The sequence below is a fragment of the Equus caballus genome, chromosome 5 (genome assembly GCF_041296265.1).
Source record: "Equus caballus isolate H_3958 breed thoroughbred chromosome 5, TB-T2T, whole genome shotgun sequence".
Classification (NCBI taxonomy): Eukaryota; Metazoa; Chordata; class Mammalia; order Perissodactyla; family Equidae; genus Equus; species Equus caballus.
In genome coordinates this window covers 96,950,338-96,964,698 of record NC_091688.1, presented here as the reverse complement: position 1 = coordinate 96,964,698, position 14,361 = coordinate 96,950,338, and the positions used below count along the sequence as shown (strand labels likewise).

The following is a 14,361-nucleotide window of genomic DNA, read 5'->3' as shown; positions in this document are numbered from 1 at the left end:
AAAATATATTGAGGCAGTTCTTCATATACTTGGCACATATGAAATTGTTTCCCTTAGATTTTTACTGTCTTCCAGATTGACAATAATATAAAATAGATATAGTCACTACCCTGAAAGAGCATGACTGGAAACTACTCTCAGCAATTTACTTTGTAAATAAAATCTGTTGCATATGTTTCCGTTCAGGTTTTATGGTGGCCTGGGGAAAGCCAGAAGTGCATGTACCTCCCACATATTATATTATGCAATATAAAATTTTTACGTTGGACAGATGTAACCCAAATTTTAAATAATTTAATTAAAAATGCACAGATATGTGGGAAAACACAGAGGCAAAATGTTTAAATCATATTAATTCCTTTCTTTCTGTTTTCTAATTAGCCACTAATAACAAGAAACACTACAAGGTAAACTGGTGTACTGAATAAAACTAAGATATTCCTTCGAGCTATATCAAGCTATTATATGTTCACATCCACAGACCGTGAGCCATATAAATACAGAACTATTATAAACTGTAGTTTCCACCACCCTATTATAACTGGTTTTAACAAATCCAGCTCAATTAAAGTTGTGATTAAACATATTTAAAATAAATATATGGGAGAATACTTATGGTAATTGGAGTTACCCACAATTTAGAAACTATTCATTAGTGACTCTACCATAAAAATCACATTAGTGGATAGTTTTTTGCCCTTATGTTGCAAATGAACTACATAATAGTTAAACATTATATTTACTATTACAAAATATGACAGTGAATTAAGGATAGTCCCATTAAACAGCCAAACCTAATTGATCCAGTTCCCAGTGACTCACAGTATATGCTAATTAAGTCAGGAACAGGACTCCAGTTTGCCTTGAACTAACTAAGAAGTAGGAATTAAAGGAACCTTTAAAATAAAAATACAGAGAGCATTTTGGGAATTTGCATTTGCCCATAAGCAAATTAATAGACTAAGCAAGATTGCTGGGGAAAACATTAAGTGATTTAAGAAAGCAAACATTTCCAATCATCTTTGAAAACTTTTCCAGTATATCTCTATATAAATAGAAAATATACGTTAATGTATTTCTTTATATTTTTTTCTGAACTCTTTGTTAATCTTTTGCGTCCTTATCTCCGGTAAGACTTGGTTCACCTAGGTCCAGTACTTGTTCTGTACTCAAAAGTTATAGAAGTGGGGTTTTTTTTCTTTATGTAACCAAAGTGCATGCTACCTCTGGGGCCCCAAGTCTTTCAATCATCTGGAGTCACTCTGCGCCACTTACATAGAAAACTAGCATTTTCACCACAGCCCACACACAGCCCCAGCTCAGGATCATCAAGAATAGGTTTGTTATAGTTTCTCCAGGTCATTCCTGGCACTGATTCCCTTCTGCTGAATTCTTGATCCACAGTCTTTGTATCAGCTCTTACAGTATCTATCATCTTTACTATGGCCTTACCCCAAGGTGGACCTCCTAATGCCATCGTTTCTCCATAGTACTACAGAGCACAGGCTCTTGTGTTTAACAGACTTTCATTGATGATTTGGAGTTTGGGAAGTAATATAGCACAGAATAGTAGAATATTAGTCATCATAGTCCTAAATATTTATTGACAATTCCCTGTCACCAACAATTTCTCCATATTATTGACCTCTTTCTTTTTCACGATGTTCTCCTCCTTTTTCTAAGATCACTAACTCCCTCTGCAGGAGCTGCTGCCAAACCCGAACACTTTACTGAGTATCTCCCTCTTCCTTTGTTTCACCCTCACTCAAGCTATGGCCAATCCTCTTTCTCAAACTAAAAGTCCTGCAATTTCTAACCAATAGAATTATCTGTTGAGGAGATGAGTGGTACTACTCTCTTAGAAAGCAGTAGCAATTTGTTTAAATAGCCCTATTTTCCCTCACTCTACATTTGCAAATTTTCTTCCACTTATTCACAGGGTCCTTTCTAATTAGTAGTCCTTTCTAATTAGCCAGAATATATGTGCATTTAAAGCAGATATTAAAATAATTCACAATCTTTTCACTGTTATCAGGCTTTTAATTTTTTAAAACTGCTAATCAAAATTTAGTCCTGCACACAGTAACGAATAAATACTTACTAACATCTGCTTGCCCAGGTAATTTCAAGCTAGTTTCAGTCATAACTGATGCATACAGAAACACCAAATATTTTGTCAGCGTTTATACTGTCTTTTGTGTACAAGCTAAAAGAGGCTAACCCTGAAACTTCAGTGGAATGGAATCTATCCCATTGGGATGTGGTTATTTGAAGATGTTAGCTTTGATGTATATATTTGATTGCCTTTTTCTATCTTTTTTACATAGTTTTGTGTGAGAATAGAAAAGAACCCTGGCCTTGGATTTAGTATCAGTGGTGGAATTAGTGGACAAGGAAATCCATTTAAGCCTTCTGACAAGGTAAGAAGTGAATTTCTTGTTGACAGTTTTAATTAGAAAAACACTGTCTTCTACTGCAGCAAAAAAGCTTAGAAAAAACTGTAAGCATTTTTACTTTGCTTTAATAAGGTAGCTAACTGTGAAGCCAATTAGAAAGTTTTTCAGCACAGGGTAAAAATAATTCACTGCAGTGATTGACAAATCCTAAGAATAAGAAAAAATAAATTTAAGCATTCTCTTTGAAAGGAGTGTTATTTGTTTTTTGCTTTTTGTTTTATTCACAACTATATATATGTAAAGAAAGATATACAGGCAGTTTCTAACAAATTGTTTCCAAGAGCTTACTTGTAGATCACTTATTTGTTTTCTCATGGTAACAGAGTGATTACATAGTGATTCAATGCCAGGGCCAGCTGATTGACACCTCTTTAACTTATCATGTTTATGAGTATTTCACTAATAGAATTGTAGAACTGAAAGACCATGGAAACGAATATTCTATGAGAAAATCAGAGTTAGCCATGCCAGTGGAATCAGGTCCTCCTCTCATGCTTACCCCTGTTTGTCAAACCATGAGTAAAGGATCGCTACCACTCCAACTCTAACCACAATCGTTGTCTGAACGTCCAGCATGCTGCCCATGCTCACATTTGGCCTATCTGATCCCATGTCGACCACCTGACTTTATTATTTCAAAAAATTTACTGCGAGCTACCTAACCTGCCCTGCTACCATCAGCATTTAATACGCTCAGCTTTGAATCAGTTACTAATTATAATTTGATGATAATTGAAACTATCCGGGTTTGAGCTCATCAAATTTAATTGTATTAAGTGACATCATAAAACTTTGGGTTGATGAAGAAAGACAGAAATTAGGTATGAATAAGACCTCCACAGGCTCTCAATTTACCTTTGAGTCACAACCTGGTGCAGGTCCTTTTGACTCACAATTATCATAAAAATAACCCACAAATCAATTTCTGATCATAAGACCTGCTTCTGAAAAAACTTGGATGCCCCCACTCTGGATATTTCTGTAGCCTGAAACAATGCCTTTAATTCCTCATTTTCCTCCACTTCTTCCCAATCTTCTTGTCTCCTACCATTCTGTTCCTTTCTGGAGAAGAAGAAGAGAGGAAGAGGACTAGAAGAAAAAAGAATTATTCACACTATACATGTTAGGATGGAAGGAACTAGAAAGAAATCTCCAGCGACCTCGATGGGAGCTCCTTTAGTCAATTGACTGGGGCAGCTATTTATATAGAAGGAAAGTGTATGAGGCAGTCCTATATAATTAGGGGAATGCCAGTTAGAAAATGTCTGTGCGTAAGTAACTACTGCATTTCCAATTTGAAATGATGTTGAAGGTAACCATTGATTTAGTAGAATTAAAATACCTCATGGTTTACTAGGACCAAATGTTTACTGAATTTTAATATATGATTAATATATCCTCAGACAAAAAGTATGAAAGTTCAGGGCCAGCCCAGTGACACAGCACTTAAGTTCACATGTTCCACTTTGGCGGCCTGGGGTTCACCAGTTCAGGTCCCGGATGCGGACCTATGCACCGCTCGTCAGGCCATGCTGTGGCAGGTGTCCCACATCAAATAGAGGAAAATGGGCATGGATGTTAGCTCAGGGCTAATCTTCCTCAAAAAAAAAAAAGTATAAAAGTTCAAAATTATCAGAAACATATGATGGTATTTCTAAAAGCCTCAAATCATTATGTCTTATTCACCTTGGCCTCCCTTTTGTCTCTGGTTTTACATCTCCTCTACAAGTTCTTTCAATGAAAAGATAGTAACCTCATCATTCTTAAGATAGTTGAAATTCAAAAGACATGTTTTTCTCTCCTTTCTCACCAGCATATACATCTTTTCACTAGATTTTTGGAAGGCACAGGATAATAAATGTTTTTAAATTAAGGATGAACAGATTGCTAAATAGTCAAGATGTCTGAATGCTGTTGCTTTTCTGCCGTTATTTTCAACTGAAGGGGACAGTAGACATGAGGCTTTCACAACATCGCCTGTAACTCTTCCACTATGATAAATATCAACACTTTAAAACCATTGATTTAATTTCTCATCTGTAACATTTTGATGACTCTACCGAGACTGAACTATTGCTATGATCTTATAATTTGCTCTTTTGGTTAAATGCAATAGATATAGAGCTTGAATTGCATAATGTGTCCATTGAAATATTTCTCCCCAAAAGCACTTTTCTTTGCCTGATTACTCTCTAAAACACTTCACAAACTGAAAAGCGATTCTCTATTATTGTAAAATTGATGGGAGTAATTAGAAGTTCCAAATCTGCAGAAGACTTTCAAGACTGCTCCTAATTTATTGACCACTTTTGTTGTCACGCCAAATGTATGAGAGATACTTAGTTAAAAGACATTGGCTCTGACAATTTATACAAGAATTTAATGCACTAAGAAGGAAGGGGCACTAATCTCTTGGAAATTCAGTTGCATTTCTTTATCTCCAGTGCCCCATCCTTGTAGTAGTTGCATAAAATTTAGAGTAGAACCCAATGCCTATACCAACCCAAAAATACCAAGCAGTAAGAAAATGAAAATGAACTTCAAAAATATTCCTCTCTCTAATGTTGAAAAACAAATTGTTTTTTCATGATTGGCTAATTTACAGCTGAGGGTGAGAAGAACCTAATTAAAGAGATGTTTACATTCCACCTCCAATGAGTTGGAGGTAGATGCTTTATAAGGAGTCCTAGCCACACAAAAGCTTAAACTTTAATATTATACAAACTCTCTTCCAGTTAACAAGTCACGGATTAGAAATGTTCTCAGAAGCACACTATATTATTTTACTTACTGTTCATGAATGTTTGAATGTTTTATAGTGCCACTCAAAATTCTAAGTATCCAAGATATCTGAATGTCTCAGTGGCATTTAGGACTTTCTAAAGTAGCCAATAGATTTGTTCCATTCGCTTCATTGTGATTGATAGGAACTATCATTTCAGCCAAATGCCAAGGCCAATGTGAGTGAGATAGGATCCAAACCGATTACCTGGTATACAGCCGGATAGGGAAAGCATGACGTAGTCAACCCAAAAGGCTGGGAGTGTGGGACTGGGGCAAAAGTGAACTGTGTTGTTCAGTCTGGCAGAAGTTCCAATTTAAATCCTACGGTAGTGTGAGATTATTGCAGAAAAACACTTGAGACAGCCCAAAACTTAACTGAGGCTTTAGAGAAAATTTGGGGATTAAACCAGATACGAGGACTGTTTTGTACCAGACTGGAAATTTAGAACGGCATCTGGTCTTGCAAACTTAACTCCTCTCAAAGACCCCAAGGTAGTCCTAAACAACTATAGTATCCTCGAGTTAAACAGAGCATAATTAGTCCTGCAAGTCACAGCATTGTCAGAACAATGCCTAGTAGTAGAACAACCCAATTCATTCATCATGGAGCCTGTTATTTTGGTGAAAAATGCTCTTACATGCTTAGAAGGAGAGAACTGTGAAAAACTGCAGGAAAATGGCCCTATCTGGTGCTTGCCTCTGCCCTCCCAGTGAAGGGGATGGAAGCCATGATGTATGTGGTTTAAACATTGCTGTCAGGATGGCAAGATGCTGCGGAGACATGAAAGAGTTTGATCCAAGAAATCTGATGATAATAAGAAAAGTAATAAAAATAATAGTCTTTTATTGAGTATCTACAATGTGTTGGTCATGGTGCTAGACTGTTTGTATATATGAACTTATCTGATCTTCATAACAACTTATATTAGTTAAGTAGTAGTATTTCCCATTTTGCTGAGGCTCAGAGGGTTTAATTAACTTGTCCAAGGTCGTTTAGCTGATCTGTGGCAGACAAGATTTGAGCCCAAATTGATCTGACTCCAAATCCTTTTCTCTTACGAAGCACTATGATGCATGCCTCTATCTGCAGATAGCACTTAGCAGAAGAGCCACTGACAAATTTATACCCTGTAGAGTTGAGACTAATATGATATTCTAATATTGAAAGTATTACAGAGCCCTCTTATTAGTCATAGTCTAGATATCTGCTTCAACAAGTCCTTGGAAGTCAGCATGTACTCTCTATTGAACCTAGATAATTAGAAGCATACTGTACACAGTGGATTGCTAAGCAATTATATGACTTTTGGACTAAGGTATCATTAGAGTGCTGAGTTTGCCAATGGAACAAACCACTATAATCTTTGCCTGTATTTAAATGGTCAGAAAATAATAATTCATGATTGCAAAATTCAATTAATTTACCCATGCAGTTTCTACAGGACATTGTTAAAAGGAAGAGATCGGATTAATGGGTTACTGATACTGGGTTGTTGTAATGACTTCATAAGGCAGTCCAAGACTCTGAAAATGAATCAGTTTTTAATGATGCATTCACATAGTTCATCGTTCAGGGACTATAGCCTTCCTTGCCATTTGAGGAAGAAGGACTAAACTCATAGAGTTTAAAGATATTAAAGAAAACTCATAACCCATTTCTCTATATGCTCTAAAGGTATATTACTAAACAGTCGCACGTGCAATTATCTAGCCATAGGACCAAAATGAAGGCTATATTATGGCTATCCTCAAAACACTCGACAGCAGGAAATATTCATACTGGAGCATTGAAACCAAAAAATCACCTATTCTCGGCAGTTTTATCATAAACACCCATGCTCGGTGGATGCCAAAGAGCCCACCTGTACTTCTGCTGATTTGAACAATCTGCCTGTAGACACAGAAATGATAGAAGAATCAAATTCCTGTTCTTTTTTCAAATGCCTTAATTTGCCTATGGTACAAGTAAAATCCCAAACCAACGAAGAATATCGGAGGCATGGCAAAGCTCAAATATGATCACCAATAAACTCTAAATAAATGTTCTCGAATCTCAGGATAAATTACTAGGTTTTGTTCTACATCACTTCTAAAAGATTAACTCCAGATGCCAAAATGGCCTGAAACAGGACTTACGACCCTCCTTCCACTCCGAGAAAAAAATGGGACTTTTTTCTTTGTGTGGAGATGGGTATTGCAGCAAATAAAACTTTCTATATGATTAATATTAAGAAGAGAAAAAGGTGTAGACATTCAGAATAAAAGCATTTATTTGATACCTTTACGCAGGGATCACAATACCCAGAGGCATGCTTAGCAGTGGCAAATTCAAAAATGCACAAGAATAATTTTCCAGGTTTCCTCCCTGACATTGCGTGAGTCATAAACAAAAGGTTGCAAAAGCTATGCTCTCGACTTATGAAAAAGGTCCATACCATATGTCTGTTTCTTATCCTGTATGGATATAAAAGTCAATAGCAACACATTTGTCTAGAACACATAGAGTAGGATTTATATTTACTACATAAATATTAAACTACATAGAACACATTTCCTTTGTTTTGCACAACTACTAGACAAATATGATTTATTTTAGATATTTCTAAATTCATTTTATAATGTAATTTATATATCTATCCCATCCTTAATTCTACTCCAAGTGATTATGTAATGCAAAGTAATTTGAATCATGTGAAAGGAACATTCAGGAGCAAGGGAGAGAGATAATATTGTTATACACTGCATTTTGGACTAAATTTAGGAAGGGATTGAAACAGATCTTTTTTATATATATAAAACTGAATTTTTAAAAATAAACACCAACCATAAATTATTTTACAAAACAATTGATTATTTCAGCTGCATCTTAGTCACATTGCAATTTGAGGTTCAGAATGCCATTTGGTTGTTTGAGGACGTTAAAAATGAGATTTTTTTAATAAAAAAATGTGGCTTTGCCTGCTCTTTTCTTTGTCTTATATGGTGAGAAAAAATCCTGATCTATTCAGGAACATTGATAAGAGAATTTACAATCTCCTATTGAAAGGATTCCTACAGATGTGACCATTTACATGAAGCTTTTTATAAAGGCATGGCAGTGTACTTTAGATAGTTGGATAATGTCAGTGTCTAGACATTATAATATAAAGAAGACATGGATTTCAGCTTATGAAAGAATATAATAAAATTCAACGCAGGCTTGGTTCTTCATGAAAGTACTACTAGGGCATACATATGAAAAAATAAGGTGATTTCAAAGTACCATTTTAAATAAGAATATGGATGGCGACATTTTAATTTAACAATATGTTTAGCAAATCACTAGAATTGAGATTGCTATCATTTTGTGATATTTTGTAACAATAAGTAAAACATTTTTCAATTGAAGCCCAAGTGCATAGCCAGCTCTGTTAGTTTCTACAGCTACATATTATTTATGTTCTATCTTCTGCATCATTTTAGCCATTTAGCATGGAACAAAACAAGCAGACAAAAAATGATGTTAGAAAGGTTTTAGAGACTTTTTTTTAAGTTTGTTACTATTCATTGAAAAAATGTCAGACACTTCTCAATCAAAATATGAAATCGCTTAAAACTAGTTCATAAATAATACCTTATGTAATAAGCAACAAGAACTGACAAGTCCACCAATGAGAGAAAGTTAATTAGTACACCTCTCTGGGATGTGTATAAAATCTTTCCCTTCCATTTGCAAAATTACTACCACATGTTTTAAGTGGTATTCCAGGGACCTCATAGTATTTCTAGTTTCTTTCTTGAAAATGTTACAACCAACTAGAATTCGTGGAAACATTATGAAGCCAAATTAACAAAATCAAACAAAACAAAGAATAAATAAAAGGAATAACTGCCAGGTCTCTGCCTGTAGCAATATTGTTTAACTTTTTTTATTTACCCATACATTTGAGATATATCTCAGTAATATGTATTTAATAACATCATCATCCACTTTCCCCCATTCCACCCCCAAAATGGTGCTATGCTGGGAGTGGGGGTACATTTCTCCTGACTCTAGCTTCCAAAGAGTCACTTGTAACTGAAACAGAGAATTTCATGTCCCTATCATGGGAGAAGATAGTGCAGAGCTTTAATTTTTGTAGTTTGTATTTGTCTAAAGTCAGTTCCCCTGGATGCAGAGCTGGAGATGGGGATTTTTGTACAAGCGGTTAATTGAAGAATTGCTCTCAGATGAAATCTATAAGGAAATGAGGGATGCAGGATAGGGCAGGGGAAGAAACTGGACAGAGGTGTGGGTTTAGTGGAAGCCTGATTGCATAGGGTGCTCTGGCGCGTGAGTGGTACCGCAGAGCTGTCTCACCCTGAGGAGGGAAACAGCCTTTTGTACTTTGGTACCAGTCATTGGCTGCAGGCCACCCCCAGGGAGGAGGGTGTAACCTTCCAAGCATTTCCCAGTAGGGAGGCTCCGGCCCATGGGTGATTTTCAAGAGAAGTGTCAGATGCCAGCTGTCGGCAGCACCTGCAGGATGAGAGCACCAATCTGATAATCTGGGCAGGTCCTCAAAAGTGTCCGTTACCCTATTATGAAAACAATAGATCTTTTTCATCTTTCAGACTAAAAGTCCTTTAGTACCAGAGATTCTCATGTGCTTCCATCAGTGAGAAGTACTGCCCTAGAACCTGAGTGCTCTCAACCATGGCATCAACCGGGAGGGCTTGCCAAAGCAGCCGATACTCTGGTATGGACCTGGAAATTGGCGATGGCAGTTTTGCAGTGAGACCCATTTAAATATGCTTTTAAACCCTTGTAATTTTTCTGATTAAATTTTTTTCTTTTAAAAAAAGACACTGCTATAGTCTACAAATACAGTCCTAGTCTGTCTAAGAGACAGCAATCACTAATTGAACCAAATCTGTGTTCTTTGGTAGCTGAAGAAAGTGATTTGCTAAACTAGATATTGATCAGAAGGAGCAGAGAAGTCTGGAGTGAACACTTTTAGATGGGGAAAAAATGTCAGGTAACAACAGATTAGATCAGAGGAATCTAAGACAAGTGAAAAAGAAACCCAGGTAACTGAAAATCACTTTCATTGTGTCATGTTTCTCTTTTTGAGTGTGTGAAGAAATCATGAGAACTCAAAGAATTGTTTCTTAAGTTCTGTAAATTCCAGCTTAAATTCTCCCTAAGATCCTTTGAATGAATTGGGGGAAAGCTACAAACAGATGAGAATAGATTTGTTTCTAGGAAAGACTTGACCAAGTTAACCTGAAGGAAACTATGCTGGAAAGTTAGACTAGTAGATCAGAATTTAGAGTGTGTTATCAATATATATATATAATTTAATAAAATATATTTAAAATATATATTTTTTAATAAATCCAAAGCTAGGTTAAGCAGTAAGTAATAACAGTTTGGGTATTGTACAAGTTACGAAATTACGAATGTACATTTATTTAATTACCTGTCATCTTTGCAGTATAATTAGTATAGCTATACATGGTCTTAGTAACTAATTCTATTTTCTTAAGTATAACAGAGTAGCAAACTACTTGCTGTATTTGAAACCTGGTTGGTCAAACCCCATCACCATACACACACCACATTCCCATAACAAGGCGCTGTCATGGAACCCTCAAGGACATTTATTAGTAGGAATAGAATGCAACCTCTTTTAGTGTTGGGCTAACATTAAAATGATGCAAGAGGAATCCTATCTTAAATTTTTGTTAATCTCTGTTTATCAAGGTATACTGAGGTCTCTTTGTTTATTGAGAGAAAAAAATCATATGTTCATTCTATGTCCTACTTGAAAAAATGTTTCTACCTTGACTCTGAGTGACTGGTTTTCTGGGATACCTAAACTTGGGAAGCTTTGCTTATTTCTATAGTGCAAGAAAAACCCACCATATGTTCGATTTTGTATGACTTGCACACACCAGCTTTGGTAGCTTCAGCTCTCTGAAGGTGTCCGTCTCTGAGCCATGAAGTGAGCATGTCAGAGACAGAGAATCCAGAACCACTTTGACTGAGGTCCCTTCCTCTGAGTGTGCACTGCTTCCCTTTCACTCATCAGCCGCATGGCAGTCTCCATGCTTATGCTCTGGGTGACAAAATCATCGACCTTTAAAGCCGTAACACATTCTTAGTCTCAGCTGTGTGCAACCGCAGTCCTTTTTCTTTAACCTGCACCTTTTAAAAAATTACACAGGTAATAAATGAAAACATTGCCACTGTATCAAATAATGTAGAAATGTAGAGACTAAAAACTGAAAAAAAGAAATTCTCCTTTTTCATTCCACCCCACAGGACCAATGCACAGCCGTGGCCTTAGAGCCACTTTATCAGTCAGTGCATCAGGAATTCACAGCCATAGTGTCTTCTGGGCATTTGCCACTGGCCTTTGTGAGCTCCTGATTTTACTGCCACCTCTAAGAAATACTTCTAGTGTGGTCTGACTATACAATGATGTGTTAGGCATTATATAAAACCACATAAAGATCTAAAAGAATCATAGTTTGACTGAATGTAGCTGAACAATAAAACAGTTTTTCACTTCAAAAACCTTATTTTAGCATAAAATGACAAAAAAAGGTTCGACTGAACTTCTTGAATTGACTTTCCAATTGGTTATTTTGAAATGGTATAGATAGTGTCAAAAACTTTCACATTTGAAGGGGCTCTGAGGGAGGCTGCGAGGATGGTAATCAGAGAGCTGATTTCCGGTACTATTTTAGGAATAGCTAGCAAGGAGAATCCACAGCCACCTGCAGTTACCCACTCCTGTTTTTAACAGTTTCTACTATTTTATGCTATGTATGAAGCTGAGAAGAAAAGCCATTAAGGCCCCTGACAGAATCAGTAGATTGTATGAAGCTCAGCAATCCAATATTCACCACCAGTTGAGGTCTTATATTAAATACAAGCTCTGAAGAATTCATAAAAGAAATGGAAAATATTTCTTTATTTTTCCCAAAGAGGCAAGAAATCTGGAAAGACAGTATGTGAAGGAGTGTGATCATTTACTTTTAAAAGAAAATATGAAAATCAAATGAAAGAAAACTCTTTTTTAAGCTCAAAAAATAAACAGGAAACAAAGGTACTTTAAGTCAGATATAGACAGACATCCCGGAGATGTTTAATTGCTAGATAACAGTTGGAATACTGGAGCAATTAAAAAAAGGAAAGTTATAATTATAAAGTAACCAAAGTCAAAGCCAAACATAATTTTAATTGTTATATTCAGATTCCCCAAAAAAGCATAGCACATGGTGATCAGTATCAAACAATTAAAAATATTCTAGAGGTCAATTTGTCATTTCTAACAATAATCACAGATAAAAGAGGACGAACTGCTTACTTACTGGACATTTTTAGCAAGTCAAAAGAGCAGGATCTGAAAACTGTGTTTTTTATTTGGCTGCTAAATAAACCTTTGCAGTGGCCTGAAAGGACGATGCGGGTCCAATGAGCAAAAAAGTATGCGTTTCTTCTGTTAGGCTATCCCGCCACATGGCTTCTAAGGTCTTTGTCATCACACAGTCAATCTCTCTGGGTTTTATTAGTCTCTTTCTTGCTCCAATGCATTATTATTAATTCTTTTTACAAATGCAACCAAGTGATTTCTGTTTTAATATTTACTTTATTTAAAAATTTGTTAAAGAGAGTTCGAACTTTCTTTAAATATCTGTGCATAAGATTTTTGTTAAATTTTTAGAGGACTTTGGTCAGTTGTAGAATTTTAATTGGTATCTCTGTCTTTTGAGGCACACATTTTCTAGGTTTCTTAAGTAATTCTCCTTTCTGTCCATCTTTTGTGGATTTTACATTTCATTTGTCACCTAAAGATCAGTCAGTCATACATGGAAGCATTGTATTCAGCTGCCAACGCCCCTTTTTCTTTCTCTCTCTCTCCCTCCCTACCCTGTCTCCCTCCCTCTCCCCTCTCTGGTTTCTTCTGGCCAGGGGATAAATCTCTTCTCTTGCTACATATAAATTCCTCACTTGTTAAGGTAGCAAATTGTTCAAAGCCTAAGATTTAACACTCAGCAATTAACCTTAAAATATCTTGTCATCACACTTTTGATTCATAGAGACAAAAACTATTGATAATACCTTTGTCTTTAATGTGTCGTCTTCTAATAATCACAAAGATTAAGTAAATAGTCTATAGTGTATGTGTAATGCTGTTTCTGTGAGTTGCAACATAGCTTCCTGTTAACCTTGCCCAGTTCATGAAAAAAAACTGCCACATTTTTGGCAAAAAAAAAAAAAAAGTTTCCCCTTAAAATCTATTGAGTCTGTGGCTATATTTGCTATTTTTATGAGTCAGTTTTTCCTCCAGAAGCACTCCTTGAACTTTCACAATTATATGAAAGCATGAAATACTATATTCTACAATATTTAACCAGTGTGTTCAGAATTGTAATAGCATGCAATTTTTATTTGAGATATGGCCTTCCTAGAAACCAATTTCTTAGCATCTGCTAGAGCCAAGATTTTTCGGAATTTTAAAGAAAAGCATATTTCATAAATTCAAGTTGCAGTTCCGTTAAGACAAGTTCTATTTTGGTGTCTGCATTTACAATAGCTGAGACTGTCACAGTCATGTACCTTCATCATTAAAAAGCCATATAAAGTTCCTTTCTCCTCTAAAGTTAGAATGTTAAATGTTGGCCTTGTAGACTAACTTTCTGAGTCCTTTAAGGTTTATGTCGACAGGTATATAGGCTAGGGTAACTAGTAAGACAAGGGTAGATCTTAACACTGTGAAAAACCTCCCATACTCACGCTTTTTCAAAATTACTTGTGAAAGGTAAAACTTTTTAAAAGCCCATCATGGGTACTTTTGGAAAAACCATTTATGACTTACATGGAGACTGGTTAAAAAAATGGGGAAGAAATATGAAATGGCAACAGGTCGTGCCTATTTGTAGCATCTGGCCAGCCCTCTCTCAGTTAGCTGTGGTTCAAACCTGTGAGGGTCCCTCTGTGATGCACGGGTGCATGGGGTCTGTGTCTCCAGCACTCCCAGGTACTGGTGTCTGAGGAGGGCACAGACTTAGTCTTCTGAAAGAGTTGCAGCACTTACCTTGTTGCTCGGTTGTGAGTTCTCTAGAGGTGGTGCTAAGGGAAAACCATTGT

At 36.1% G+C, this 14,361-nt stretch overlaps 1 protein-coding gene across 7 annotated transcripts in view; it reads left to right on the top strand.

The window, feature by feature from the left end:
• Positions 1-14,361, top strand: part of LRRC7 (leucine rich repeat containing 7) — a 491,842-nt gene that overhangs the window by 456,305 nt on the left and 21,176 nt on the right. For all 7 annotated transcript variants that reach the window (XM_070268846.1, XM_070268842.1, XM_070268844.1 and 4 more), the window contains one exon: positions 2,328-2,420. In XM_070268846.1, coding sequence (XP_070124947.1) covers positions 2,328-2,420 — 93 coding nt within the window. The remainder of the gene's footprint in view (positions 1-2,327; positions 2,421-14,361) is intronic.